Source organism: Protopterus annectens, chromosome 17.part0, assembly GCF_019279795.1.
Source record: "Protopterus annectens isolate FY-2018-M chromosome 17.part0, PAN1.0, whole genome shotgun sequence".
Classification (NCBI taxonomy): domain Eukaryota; kingdom Metazoa; phylum Chordata; order Ceratodontiformes; family Protopteridae; genus Protopterus; species Protopterus annectens.
The window spans coordinates 608,867,137-608,882,887 of NC_056751.1; the positions used below are offsets into that span (position 1 = coordinate 608,867,137).

The following is a 15,751-nucleotide window of genomic DNA, read 5'->3' on the forward strand; positions in this document are numbered from 1 at the left end:
TGTATGTCTCCCTTAACCAAAATAAATATGTTGTCCAAGAAACGTGTGTACAACTGAATGTTCTCTTGGATGTGTGAATTAGACATAACGTACTCCCTCAACCCAAAACGCCATTACCAAATTGGCCACACTGGCCCCACAAGGGGAACCCTGGCCACACCTATTTTTGGAAGGTAGTACTTGTTGTTAATTCTTTTTTAATTCAAGATGGCTCAGTTGTATAAAAGTTAGGATTAGTGCCTCAAAACCACTGATTTTCTGCTTTTTCCCAACTGGAACATCTATAACTGTCACTATTTGAGGGATCTCTGTATCTTATTTTTTTATTAAGAACTGCCTCATATTCTGTCTGTATTTTGTACTATGTACTCCTGTTTTTCCCACATCCCAATGAGTTGTCATTAAGTGGAATGGTGATCCAGAAACTGGTGTGAATCAATGTCTGTGCTGTGTGCTTGTCCCTGAGTATGATAGTTGAAAAAAGAAGCACCACACCCCACCTTGGGCAAGAACAAGATGAAGCTTGAACCGCAGAATGAATTAATGTTTACAACCAGTGAGACATTCTGTTGATGATTTTTCTTCTTGATCATAATCCTCTAATACATTGTTTGTTTAGAAAAACTTTGTATGGACATGAAAACTAGTTCAGATCTTTCCTTACTTGAGATATTTAAAAGTCTAAATATCAAGATAAGTAACTTTATTTTCTACCATGTTTTTGTTTGACTGAACCTGGATAACTACCTTAAACCATGGAGATGAATGTTACCACATTCCCCTATCTTAGATGGAAAAGAGTGCTTTTACGTTTTAGTCCTTGTTGCTTAGTATATTGTTCAAAAGGTCTTACCTAAAGGATTTGCCTTGAACATACAAATTATCAAACAAAAAATGTGCATATTACCTATACCTAAATCACTGTTACATTCAGGCTGATTCATTTTGGGGTTAGAGGACAGCCGGAAGGTAGTTGTAACATTATGGCACACCTTAATTGGACTATACATTGTAAATCAGATATTATGTTGCCACAGTTGTCTGAGATCAATTCTTATTTGTTTTATTCAGAAAGTCAGTCTTATTAGAGTATCTTACAAGCAATGATGAAGTACTGGTATGTTCTGTGCTGTGAATAAAGGTCCTGGGGCGCAAGCAGCTGTCCCAGTGCTTTCTTCCTTTATTCACTGTCCTACAGACTTTTAAGTGGAGATCTATGTCTTGATTAATATGCCTTTAAAGACTCAACTGTTCTGGAATTCCTGTTTTTTCACAAGAACAGTATTTCCAACAATAGTAGAACCAGGGACCTATGGATTCACCATCAGACAAACATTACATAATGTAGGTATAGGTTTGTAACCCAACACCTCCCTGACCTGTGGAATAAATTTCCCTTGCTTGTTAAGCAGTGCGACTCACTCATCATCATCATCTGTGAAGATGTGAGGTATTGCCAGCTATGCCAGCAGAAGTAGGGCAGTGGATGTGTAACATATGCCAGCACAACTATCTGTAATTTAGTAATGAATTATATGTTATTTGAATATCAAACTGATTTGTACAGATGCTTGTGTTGAAAATAGATTTGTAAACTTGCTTGCTTGAAAAATGTACCAACAGTGGGTCCTGACTGTATTGCAACTGAATCAAGTATAAATATATATATATATATATATATATATATATATATATATATATATATATATATATATATATATATATATATGTTAACAGAGGATACTGGCAGACAAGACATTAAGCTCAGCTCCAACTAACTTTGGAAAATAGTAAGATATCTAATTAATGGGCCTAGGCCATAAAGATGTTATCACACAGTTTCAAATGAAGCCAGAGATGCAATGTCTGTAAGGAGCATGGTTTGCTAGTCTCTGTAGTAAGAGTAGACATTTGTAATTGTTTTATGACTTCCAGAAGCTGCACCAGATCTGAGCAATGCTCTTGTGTGTGTATTATTGACATGTAGGTGCTACATCCTGGCAGTTTCTAGCAATAGGTGGGGGGTTGTTTGGGAACCAGAAGTCAGATGATTAGATGTATGTGATGTCATTCTGTACAGAAATAATGTTTAAATATTATGAGAGACAGAAGTCTCAGGGCAGTCTGTTCCTTGGAACTTGACATAGAAGGATCTCTCAACCACTTCAACGTGCCTTGGTCTAGTAAGTAACCAGAGAATAACAATTTTTTAGATCAGTCGGGAAAATATAGTGAAATTAGTTAAGTATTGTTTTTCTGTAACTGTGTGAACCTATCCACCTGTGTTATTTTTAATATTTCCAATGAATGAAACTCTGGTGTTTATTGTAAATGGATATTTAGTATGTTCATGTTATGTTACTATTTATTATTAAATATATTGTAAACGTTTCATTGTGTCTGGTCCTTTAGACAATATTTTAAACTTTGAGAGTACATATATCTATTGGTGACACTGTGGTCACTCCTGAAAGTCTAGCTGTTTGGTCAAGATTACCACTTGTATTAATATTAATTTCAGTCAGTATAATTGGGTACCCTTGCAAGAGCCTTAGGTAGCTGGCTTTGTAGTGTCTGGTGGCAGTGATATCCACGTTATAGTCTGGGCAGAAGGGGGTAAAGTGGGGAAATCTGTACCAGCCTTTCCTAGGTGTGTGTGTGTGTGTGTGTGTGTGTGTGTGTGTGTGTGTGTGTGTGTGTGTGTGTGTGTGTGTGTGTGTGTGAACTACTTGAACAGGGTCAAGAAGCACTGGTTTCACAGAGAAGGGGCTGGAGGACTTGGCTTGAACATTCAGCTGAGGACTTAATCCTGTAGCTGTGCCAGTGGGGAACCTTACTGGAGACCTTGAGGGAGACAGATATAAAGAAATCCAGAGCCCAGGCTGACTATGTTCCCTGTGTGCTCTTAAGGGAAATTGTGCTTGATGCAGAGAGGTCTTCATTTGGAGATACTAAGTCTATCCATTTGTATTCCAAGTAAATGTCCCTCTCCAGTGACAGTGGTGAGGATTCAGGCTCCTTAAATACAGGCCCAGAGTGGGGGCGTCACATCATCAACTCCCTTTTTCCCATTTTCTACATGGGGTCAGGATGTCATCTTTACTATCACCATCTCTCTCTTTTCATTGTCACACACCTGCTTTCTTCAACACTCATGTCTGATTGTCAAAAATCTTCTCTTGCACAAACCATTCACCTCTTTGCTGGATGCCCTCATTTCCTCTTAGTTTCTTCCTGTCTGTCCCAAATCTTCGTCACCACATTGTCTTCTGCTTTTCTGCACATGTGCCCAAACTATCTTAATCAGGTCTCTTTGATCTTTTCTGCAATTGGAGTTATTTTGGCTTCTGCTGTTATGTCCACATTTCTTCATTTGTCCCACCATGTGCATTCTACTACTTATCTCAGGCACTTCATTTCCATCACCTCTAGCTTCCTCATCTGCTCTGCCTTTTCTACACTTTACTTTTCAGCTTCTTTGGCATTTTTCTGTCATACACTACACCCGACATTCAATGCCAGTTGGCTGCAGCCCCTCTAATTCTAGCTTTGACCTCTTTATTCAGACTTCTCTTCTTCTCAACCACCTGTCCAAGAAACATGAAGCTGTTAACCTGTTCTACTATCTTCTCTTCTATTTCATTTCTTAGCTTCTTCAGATTTCCTGGGTTTTCTGCCATTACCACTGTTTTTTCTGTACTTAGTTTCACCCCATGTGCCTTCAGTTTTGCAGTCTGCCTGTAATGTCATATTGTCTGCATACAGCAACTGTGTTGGTCTGTCCCCTTCAGCCTGTTTGCTAATGTAATTCATCACCAGTATGAACAGCAGTGAGCTCAGAGCTAATCCCAGATGCACAGCCATTCCCACTGGGCACCCCTCTGTGAGACCGAGCACTGTTTGTACTTGAGTCATTGGATCTTTGTACATACTCTTGCATGAATTCTATCAATGTTTCTAGGACTGCAAGCCACCACAGGACTGTCCAGATCAGCTTTTTGGGACTGTGTCACGTGTGTTCTCCAAGTCTAGAAATGCCCACTTGGACTCTTTCCTCATCTCTAGGTTCTTTTCAGCTATCTGTTTCACTGCAAACATTGGGTCAGTTCTGCTGCATTACAATCTGAATCCAACTGCTCATCACCCATCTTACTTTCTACTACCTGCATATATGTTTATCAATTACCCACTCAAGAACTTTCATGCAATGTGACAGGAGTTTGATACCTTTGTATTGTCCACACTTGTGAATGTCCCCTTTGTTCTTGAACAGTGGGACTAGTATGCTCATTCTCCAGTAATCTGTGAGCCTTTCTCTCCACACTGCTATGAGTACTCTCAGATCCCATTCCTCTCCTATCTCACCCAAAATCTTTATCACATCTGCTGTGACCTCATCTGAGCTTGCTACTTTTCCTGACTTAATTTTCTTTAGTACTGTTCTTACTTCTTTTAGGGTGCTGCTCCTATTTGCCTTTGATGTCCTGTGGACTGTTGAGCAGGTTGCCTCTGGCTTCTCTTATGACGAGTGTCTGACTATCTTCTTTATCTTTCTGTATTTCTCTTGCAACTTAATATAGTTTGTTCATGCCACCTGCTGAGTCACTTTCCAGAAGTTGGTAGAGTGTGTCTGATTCCCTGTTCTTTGCTATTGCAACTCCTTTCTTAGCCTCATTGTTAACCAACCCGTATTCTTTCCTAGGCTGGTCCATCCTTTCTATCTCCCACTTTTTCCTGCATGCCTTATTTCTTTTGATGACTTCCTGACTTCTGCATTCCACCACTAGCTTTCCTTGGGTACCTTATTTCCATATGTTGCTCAGCCACATATCTGTTCTGTACTCTTTACACATGCTGTTTTGAGGCACTCCCATTTTTCAACTCCACCTATTTCCTCCTCTTCTTGTGGTGTTAGAGCCTGCAGTAATTCCTTGAAATGTTTTACTTTCTCTCTAGTCAACTTCCAGGTCTTCAATCTGGTCTCTGTTGACCTTAGAGCTTTCCCTGACCACTGCTTGTTGCAGATTACTGCAACCAGTGGTTTATGCTGTGGGCTGACTGTTTCACTAGGGATGACTTTGCAATCTCTGATTCTACACCTTTGCCCTTTCCTTACTAGGAGGAAGTCTAACTAAGTTACATGTTGACCACCCTTGTATGTGATCTTGTCACTACTTGTCTTTCTGGACAGTGTGTTGGCTACAATCAAGCCACTTGCTAGACAGAAATCTAGAATGGCCACTCCTGCTTTATATGTTTGCCCCACCCATGTAGACCTAGGCAGTTTTCATATCCTGTTCTGTCTGTCCTGATATATGCATTCCAGTATCCCATTATCAACACCAGTTCATGTTGTCCTGCTTTATCTAGTGTGTTCTGCAACTGTTGTCTAAATGTACTCTTCTCCTCGTTATCACAGGCCTGCAGTAGGGCACAGGCTGAGATCATGAATACTGTCCTATCATTATCTTGAAGTCTGATTGCTGAGTCTGTTACTAATTTGAATGACATCCCTCACTGCCTTCTGAAGCTATTTTCCCACCAAAATTCCCACACCATTTCAATCCTGTCCTCCTGATTAGTGGACTCTGGATGCCAAGCCAAGTGACTTTGCTGCATTGGCCTTTTATCTTGTCTCTTGGATACATAGGATGTCCTCTGTACCATCATGTCATCCACTTCTATCCTGTCAGTGAAAATGCATTGAATATAGCAATTCTTTGTTCATATTTGGCATGTTGATTGGTTTTATGTACAGCTTTTACTCAACAGAGCTATCCCAGGTCACCCAGTCTGGGCAACATGACACTGGCCAGTAACGTATTGACACAGGGCTACTGGGCTTGATGGTGGGCACATACTGGCCAACAGGGGCACTTACACCCCTCCCACAATTAGAATGGGTCCTTGCCATAGGTCAGAGTAGGCCAGGTCATTAACCCACCAGCAAATAACCATGGCCATTTGGCAACATTAGTCAAAATGACCAAATCATCCAGAACCATATATACATGTACATATACATATACCATGTCAAAATGACCAAATCATCCAGAACCATATATACATGTACATATACATATACCATGGGGCACAGTCTGTTATCTGTGTTCTCTTATCTTGAGGATACTGCACAACACAGTAGATGTCCAAAGGATTTGCTCTGTACAACTCTTCTCTGTATAGGACACCATGTAGAGTCTGTGCTGTTGCCCACAGCTCTGTTCATTGGTGGCTTTGAGATGGAAACACTTAGCATGTTTTTCAGAGGTTGGAGGAGACACAGAGCAAACATGTAAACTCCAAACAGCCATTGGCCGGAGGTTAGGATCAAACCTTCACCTTGCACATGGGAGGTGAAGACCTTAACCATTATGCCAAGCTCTGAAGGTGACTCACAATCCTCTTTTAAACATAAACTAGATGGCTATCTACAAATGTACTCCAGGACTGACCAGTATGGCCATCATGGAGAAAAGAGGTGCTGCCTGAGCAAGGTTACTATCATGGTGAGAATGGTCATGGGACTCTATGACCTTTAAATATTTATGAATGTGTGAACCATCACTCATGATCCATATGAATAAGGAAGACTGGTGAAGTTGAATAAGGTAGAGAGGAAAAAGTTCAGATAAAGGCTGTGTTGTAGACAGTAATGAAACCAACGGGGGCAATGGCAAAAAACAACTACTTCATGGAAATTAAATAAATTGCAGTGGTTTCTAGAGAGGACGGGTAAAACCTGGAGAGCAGTTATACAATTAAGCAGTACAAGACTGGATGAAGATGAGTGTATTATACAATTTGGAGTGGAGATCTGCAAATCTACAACACATTGATAGTAATGGTGAGAGGGCTGTGCAGAAAAATTAGCCCTTGGCCTAAATATGATTATCACACTGGAAGCTGCTGTCAGTCAGGCAGCTTCATATGTATAAGTGAATGAGGAGTAGCCCAAAACAGAAGTAAGGTATAAAGAGAGAGGGTGAGGTAGCAATAGAGATGAAATTATCCAGGTGATAATGTGCACTGACACAGCAGGAGATTTTTAGCTATAGTTGATTATGAGTTTCAAACTTCTGAAGGTTTTCTGTAAGTCTAGCTGGAAAAGGAATGTTGTATTGTATGATTTAATGGTGAAGGGAAGGAATTTGTGAAATGAAAGACTTTCTTGGGGGATTATGCATGAATAAGATTTTTTTTAAGAATGAGCATTTATCTAACTGAGATATAATGCTGTATGCTTCTTTTAATTCAGGGTAGTTCCATGCACTTCAAGGACAAGCAGTGATAGGGACTGGATGAGAGGTTAGCAGTGAATACTGATAACTTATTGTAGAATTGCTAAATCTTACCTTTCCCCAGTTTGCAAACATAATTTACCTGTACATGTATGTATGTGGTTTGCAGTGACATTAATCTTTATACGTACTGCAGCTTGAAATATTTTCTGTAGTCTTGTAGGTCTGTGTCTGACAAAATGTGATGTATTCCATTATGTCTGTCAGAGGGCAAGTGATTATGTTTTGGGGTATCCATTTACCTGCGTGCATATAGCTATATATAGTTATAACTATATATATCTATATTGATCTATATATACTGTTCCCCTACAATACATTGGGAATTCAGCTTTGAAATTCCAAGTGCTGGCAAGCCAAAAAAAGACTAAAAACACAGGAGAAGAGAACATTTTGAAAATCACTCTTTTCCTTTAAACTTCTTTTGTGGGGGGGGGGGCTCACCTGCACCTCTCATATGGGTGGAAAACCCGCACACCCCCCAGACTCACATGTACTGACTCTGAGATTGCCGTACCTTGGAGAAAAAGGAATATTTCAAGAAATGGCATCACTGATTTAATATATATATATCTGTTCTTTGGGCCATTCAGTCTCTGTATCCTGGGGCTCGCTCTAGCTGGTCCAGACATTCAAATGGCTACCATGAAACAATCATATAGTGACATCCTTAGGCCTGTCCACCCCAGACTGGTGAGTTAAACAACCACAGAGTGTTATCAAATTAGATATTAAGCAAGTTTCTTCACCCAACATATAAGTAAGCATAAGAATAGAGAGTCGCCTCAACCAAAAAGTCACAGGAACATTACTGGCTCATTTCAGTTTCTCACCACAGTTTATTCATAACAAAAAAAAAATACAGCTCATTTAACAGATCCCAAAAGAAAACACAGTCCTTAAATACATCAGCCTAGTACTAGTATATTGTAGGTTTAAGCATACACTGCAGAAATACTAGTCACAATTTCACTGACCAGCAAACAGAGGTCCTTCTACTATCAAGCCCTTCAGTATCAAAATATAGCACAGTCAGCAATGTTTCAAGAGAGTCACTCCAGCTAGTCTCTCATTCAGATGTTTCTACAGAAACCAGTACTTGCCATCTCAGGGTAAAGTTCTAGCCCTATACAAAATACTCTGTTTTTGCACATATGGAAATGACTACTTTCTACAAAGACGCTTCCTGCCATTTGAAAGATTTTTAAATATTTCTCTTACTACAAGTATACTCTGCCTTAGCTTCCTCTTAACTACAACTCCATCCTGATTTAGCTTCTGGAGGACATTAACCCTTAATGCCCTAGCAGACAATTGGAGATCTTTGGCATACCAAGTCAAGCAAAGACTTATTAAATTATACTCCTTTTGCACTGCAGTTTTACACTATGTTACAATATTGATTTGCTATATTTTTTACGAGTAAATAAGCTGGTCAAGTGATCCTTTCCAGCCACAACATGGGCTCCACAAGGACCACTGGTATTACATAACAGACATGGTAATTTTTTTCAGTACCTGACAGAGACAGTTGGTTATCTTCTAAGCTTCAAGAATATTAACACAAAGCATAATGCATAATCAGAAAAGCTATATATAATGAGTAGTAATATGGAATAAACTTTAATAGTACCTTGTTACCATAACATGAATCATAAATGTATATTATAACAATATTGTTACTTTGTCTCTGAAGCATTTTCATTCTTATTCAGAGAATATATCTGATTTGTATTTGGTTAGAAACTCATCAAGAGTATGCTAATTTATAATATTATTAGTTATTTTTGCTGTTTCCAACAGTTCAGGCCAGTCTTTGAGATTTATTTATTAATTTTACCTACTGCAGTCCCCAAAAATGGTTTTAATTATGCTGGCGGTGAAAGCAAGGATTCCTTTGGTCAGTTGCATGGGTAATGGTGGATGCTGCTGCTTGTTTCTCGATTAGCACTTTCTGAAGGGCAAACAGCCCTCAGCACTGAAATAAATAGGACATGCTGGAGGGACAGATTCATAACCCAGAGGGTCCCTTCACTATGGAATAAAATCCCAGTCCAGGTTAGGCAGAGTCCCTCATTGACTCTCTTCAAGAGGAATCTTGATGAGTGGATGGGAGATCGTAGGTTTACCCCGGGTATCACTTCTGTGTCACTGTTAGACAGAGACACAGTATACTAACCTCGAAAAAGGGCACAGCAAAATTAATTTAAAATGGGTGGCGAAAGCCAAACATACTCTGGCTAGGCTTATAAATGCCCTAGGGCAGATAGCCTAGTATGAACCTATGAACCTATGAACAGTGTCAGGTTCTACAGGATCCAAGGAAAATAAAACTCAAAATTCTGTTTTTAGCAGTCAAAATCTGAATGGTGCTCTGAGAGGAATTAGGCACAGTAATTAGCCTACTCATATTTCTTAGCTGATAAAGGTCTTCTTGTTTTGTTTTGTCTTGGTTTTTTTTTTGTTTTTTTTTTACAGATAAATTTCAGGATCAGCAAGTTTTCGGTGTGTTCAGTTTTACTTTCAGTTTAGAATGATGTCAAATCAATTGCATCTAGGTTTCCAGTTAAGACTCATTGCAATATTGTCAGTCATCTATCGCATATTTTTTCTTCCTATATATATGATTGTGGTCTGGATAGTTGAATGGGGATTCACTGACTCACCTTTCATAAACTGCAGTTTATTCAGTCAGGATACTTTAGGCAACGGGGAGAGTAGTGAAGCAATGTTTTCAAGGAGGCTGCACCAGGATCATCACTGACAGCACATATTCTGGTAGATCGATAGAGTGAGATTTGACTCATTATTGTTTTGAACATGTGCTTTGCTGAAGCACAATTCAAACAATACTTAAATAAGTATTTATAGTTATATCTATATCCAAATCTATATTGCATACACATGTATATGTATATGGATGTGTGCGTGTACTGAATTATGTCAAAACTGAGCAATGTCGACATCCTTAATGTCAACCAAAAAAAATCTAAACTAAAATGTGCATTCTTGATAAACAGCCTCAGAGCATGCAACAAAGGAGGTATGTCGCCACACTACCTGCTACTTACTCTCCAAGATGAAAAAATACTGGGAAAACAGCATATTCCCCAACATCAGTATTATAGCGACCTTGCATAACTGTTGATCTGCTGTTCTGTCAGCCTAAATGTGTCAGTAAAACACCTGTTGACTAAAGAGCAAGTCGACATAAGCAATGCCATGTGTGTGTGTGTGTGTGTGTGTGTGTGTGTGTGTGTGTGTGTGTGTGCATGTGTGTGTGCGTGCGTGCGTGTGTGTATGTATGTATGTATATATATATATATATATATATATATATATATATACAGATATATATATATATATATATATATATATACAGATATATATATATATATATATATATATATATATATATATATATATAGATAGATAGATAGATAAATGGATTCACTTCATAATCTCGAAAGACTGAAATCCCGAATTTCAGTTTTTTGAGACTATGAAATCGAATCCACACAACACCGACTGCCCAAAACTGCGAAGCCCAAAACCGTGAAATTTAAAACACTGAAAACACAGCAAACACCGGACCACACATATACCACAACTCACACACCACAAAATAAACAAAACAACACACATCTACAAACCTACATCACAAATAAGCAGGGGTGCAAGCCTCCCTGCACCCCACACCCTCCCTACTTATATATACTAACTCCAAGATTGCACAAACAGAAAACAAAAGCAAACTCACACACACACACACACACACACACACACACACACACACACACACACTCACACACATCACACATATCAGCACACTCACATACACTCAGACTCCTATCCAAAACCCTTACAAAGCACTCACTTACCTGACATTACACCTAAATCCACACACAGCACCGCACACGATCCACATACAACCCCAGACATTACGTAGCGTAAAGCCATAACCGCGAATTTGAGATATTCGAATTCATAATTATGCACTTTCACTATTTCAAAACTTCAACTTTATAGTCTCGAGATACTGAAATTCGACATTTCAGTATTTCGAGATTATAAAGTATTTATATATATATATATATATATATATATATATATATATATATATATTAGTGGCAGTCATCAAATCAACAATAACATTTATGTGCCTCACATGGATCCAATACTATCAAAATGTGAATGCAGATACCCAATTGCACAAACACAGAGTTTACTCCTTGGAACATATTACAATGTCTAAATTTTTTTTTAAGGAGACAACCAAAATGGGTCAACAATACAGATTTCACTTAGCTGTGATTTACCGAGCCTATGGAAATACATATATGTTTATAAACACACACATACATCTATTGCAATTTTTGGTAGTGTTTCTTTGTCTGCTATAATGTGCAGCAAGAACATATGTCGAATACCTAGAAATACACACTTCTTCATTTTATTTTTACAGTTGCTTTAAATTTATTATGTGTAGAAACCAGCATTATTCTTACTTCTCCATTCTGAAATCCATGAACAACTTCATCAAGGCTTGGAAATTCTTCATTCTCTAGCTTCACCACAAGGCATGAATCTTTGTTAGTGGCTTTGTATCCAAGGAGTTTCTAGGGAAAATGGAATCAGAAGCTTAAATCATTATGAGAATATTGACATGCAAAAAAGGTCATTGCCAAGAAGCATCCATATGATATATATGCAGCTGTAAAAAATATTACAGTGGTTGTTAAAATGAGACATGTTTAACTGTATATCAGGCCCCCTCTTTCACCATGCAAGGGGTCTTTGCCTCTTGTTCCCCTTTACTTAACATAACATGATTTTAGGTCACAAATTCTTGGGCCAATGTTCCCCCTTCTACTCCTTAATTAACATTTATTAGAGAACAAAATATGTGAAAGAAAAAGACAACAATCTGGAAAGCTTTGCATTTCATCAGAGCCATAAAGTTTTAGTAATAGGTACACAACATGGAAAACATAACATTAATTCGGTATGAGTCTTTATGAAGAGAGAAAATAACAGGATCTGAAATTACAACCACTGGCGGATAACAGCACTTAAAAAGATTGTGTTCATTCCTTAAATTCACTAGAGACATAAGCACTGAGCAAAGACTTTGACACTGACAGTGGTAAAGGCCTTAAATTTTTAACCAGTTATGATCCAGGAGATTCAACAGTACATCTTTCCATGGTTATCAAGTCATCTAAGTGACCATCATACTTAACAGTCTGTATGCCATTCTATGCTTCATCTGAGTTGAACTTGATATTTCTTGTTTTATAGCAACTTTGAAAATGAGAAAAAGAAAGACACAATTATTTTACTATGTATATAGTATAAATGGGATATATGTTTACTCATCAAATTAGAATTACAGCGAATGCTATACAGCGAGCATTGAAGTTACCGAACAAGCTAATCATAAAAAAATCAGTCACTAAATGGCCATAGCTGGCCAACAATCAGGAAGTACCACGATGCATAAGGTAAGCTAAGGAAACCCTTTTCTAAATTTTCCCTATTCCACACTGTAGTGCAATCTCAGAGTTGGTATATATATATATATATATATATAGTTGGAGAGGTGTGGGTGGTGGAGTCCCACACCTTGGTTGATAACATTCGCGATGTTGGCCAACTATGCCCATTCAATGAATTATTTTTTGAAAATAAGTATGTTCTGTAATTTAAACATTTTCTTTTTAATGTTCACTGATAAACCATTCACTGTAATTCTACTTCAGTGAGTAAATATAGACCCGGATAAATGTACCTTTATGAAGATCAGAGTAAACTGATCATTTTAGATACACAAAGGAGTCAAATGTGATATTAAGAGTTTTACCAAACTGTGACTAGAAATTTGGAATTAGCTTTCTTTTTTCTTACACATTTGCATGTTAACTGTGTACACATACTATGAATTTCCTACCCTAAGAAATGAATTTTGAACAAGTAGGTAGGGTAATGCAATATCTAAATGCCAAACAAAGTTTAATGCCATTACATTCAGGAATACACACTGAATAAATGTGACCATTGATGGCTAAAATGTAGGAAAACTGCAAAGCAGGTCATCGCGTGGAGAATCAGTCTACCAGAATCTATCAAATTATACTAGTCATTGACCAAGGTCACACTTTGGTGGGTTTATTTTGTGAGAAGTATAAGGTTTTAGAGGAGATATTCCCTTCTGAATATCATAGATCTGAAGAGGTAAACAAATGTTTGTGTGGTAGGAGTGGGCATTGGTATTGGAGGAGTGGCCATTTTTAGTGGCATCTGACAGGATGCACTTTAGCGGGAAATGTGCACTTAAATTATTCATTGCCCAGTTTGTCAGTAGCACATTAAGTGGTGCAGCTTCCATGCACTACGTTGTGATCTCTTGAGGCAGTCTGGAAAAGACCATTGCTTCTGAAAGTTAGTAATGACAGCTTAAATGTTGCTGTTCAGATACAACTGAAGGGACACATATAATCACATTCAGATACAGTCAGGGTGCTCCATGTAATCTTATATTTTTCATTTTATTTTATAGACTTGTTAACTGGGTAAACACACTCTGATGAAACATCATATGAACTCTACAGTTTCATTCCTATAGTCTTCTTGTTCACTAACCATGCTGGTAACTATCCAGTTGTTTTCACTACCCATCCTGGTAGCTATCCAGATGTTAAAGTAGCCACTCTGCATTTGGTTGTTCCGTACTAACAAGTGCACACTGATCTGCATTTGGTTGTTCTGTACTAACGAGTGCACACTGACCTGCATTTGGTTGTTCTGTACTAACGAGTGCACACTGACCTGCATTTGGTTGTTCTGTACTAACGAGTGCACACTGATCTGCATTTGGTTGTTGTGTATTAATGAGTGCACACTGCATTTGGTTGTTCTGTACTAACAAGTGCACACTGATCTGCATTTGGTTGTTCTGTACTAACAAGTGCACACTGATCTGCATTTGGTTGTTCTGTACTAACAAGTGCACACTGATCTGCATTTGGTTGTTCTGTACTAACAAGTGCACACTGATCTGCATTCGGTTGTTCTGTACTAATGATTGCACACTGACCTATATTTGGTTGTTCTGTACTAACGAGTGCACACTGACACATTGAAAATCAGTGACATGTTCTAATATTATTGGTTTAACATACTATATGGCTTTTCCATCACTACTGTTTTGTGGTTGAGCTCTTCTCTAATCCTTTGAAACCCGTCACAAGATACCAGACTAATCTCTGGAAATAATTTTAAAGTTATTTGCTTTATAAAGCATCCCTGGTTTTTGGTGATTTTTTTTTCTATAGGTCTAAAGTTAGTGATGTTCATTGAATTTCCTCCTTTGTGTGGGGGGATAAGTGTAATTATTTTCCAGAGACAGGGAATATAGGATTCCTTGACCGACCTGTTTATAATGCTTGAGACAGGATTGTTAATGCTATTGGCTGCCATTTTAAGGTACTCACTCGGAAGATCATCAGCTGAAGTAAAGCATGATTTGAGTTTAAGAATAGTTTTATATAGGATTTGGGCATAGATATATAGGCAAAAGTGAATGTGGCAATGTGTGGCTATTGGGCAGGGTTTGGATTAGATATTGGGCAATCCTTAGTTAGGGACACTGCATTATCTATGAAATTAGAGTTGAATTATATTGCAGTTTCAAGTGGTGAATTATTGGGAGAGGGCTTAACATTGAATTTTTGGCGAGAATGTAATATTTTTTTAATGCTAACTAGAAATTGATAAGAGTTGTGGTTACTATTGTTCTGAATGTTGTAGTTTTTGTCTTAATTTATTTGCTTTTTAGTATGGTTGTGGAGAATTCTGAAGTTTTAGATATATTTTGGTATTTTATATTTTTGCTATTCTTTCCATACTTTTTCTCTCTCCTGCATTAATATTTTGCTCTTTTTTGGATAACCAATTTACATTTATTTTTAGTCACTTCCTTATAGTAGGTGCACGGCTATTTAGAATATTTAGGAAAGTTGTATTGATTCATCTACAGCATCATCTAAGGGGCAGATTTTTAGGATACTCCAGTTACTAGATAACAGGATAGTAATGAACATTTATTTTTAAACCTAGGTTGTGTCTGTTATAAAATGCTGTTTAAGCGGATGTGTGAGCTGCCTAGTTCTACACATTAGGAGATGATCAATGAGAGAGTCTGGCATTGTACCTGTGGTGATGGATTTGCTAGGGTCTGAAACTAGGAGCCAGTCTAATAAGGAATTTGATGTTGTGCTATAATGTGGGGATGGGGTGTATTCACTTGCTGTGTGAAATCATATAAGTTCATGCTGGATGTAGGGGAGTTAGAGGTTATATTCAACCAACTACTAGTCATATCACCTAGTAGTAATTTTTCTTGAGGAATTGCTATGGATATGTAATGTGGGACATATTCTAATGCAGCT

The 15,751-nt window shown here is 38.0% G+C and overlaps 1 protein-coding gene across 1 annotated transcript in view; it reads right to left on the reverse strand.

Moving 5' to 3' along the window:
- LOC122791722 (gastrokine-2-like) overlaps positions 1-15,751 on the reverse strand; it is a 76,061-nt gene that overhangs the window by 35,523 nt on the left and 24,787 nt on the right. Inside the window, exon 4 of the mRNA XM_044059622.1 lies at positions 11,810-11,920. Within this exon, the coding sequence (XP_043915557.1) occupies positions 11,810-11,920 (111 nt within the window). The remainder of the gene's footprint in view (positions 1-11,809; positions 11,921-15,751) is intronic.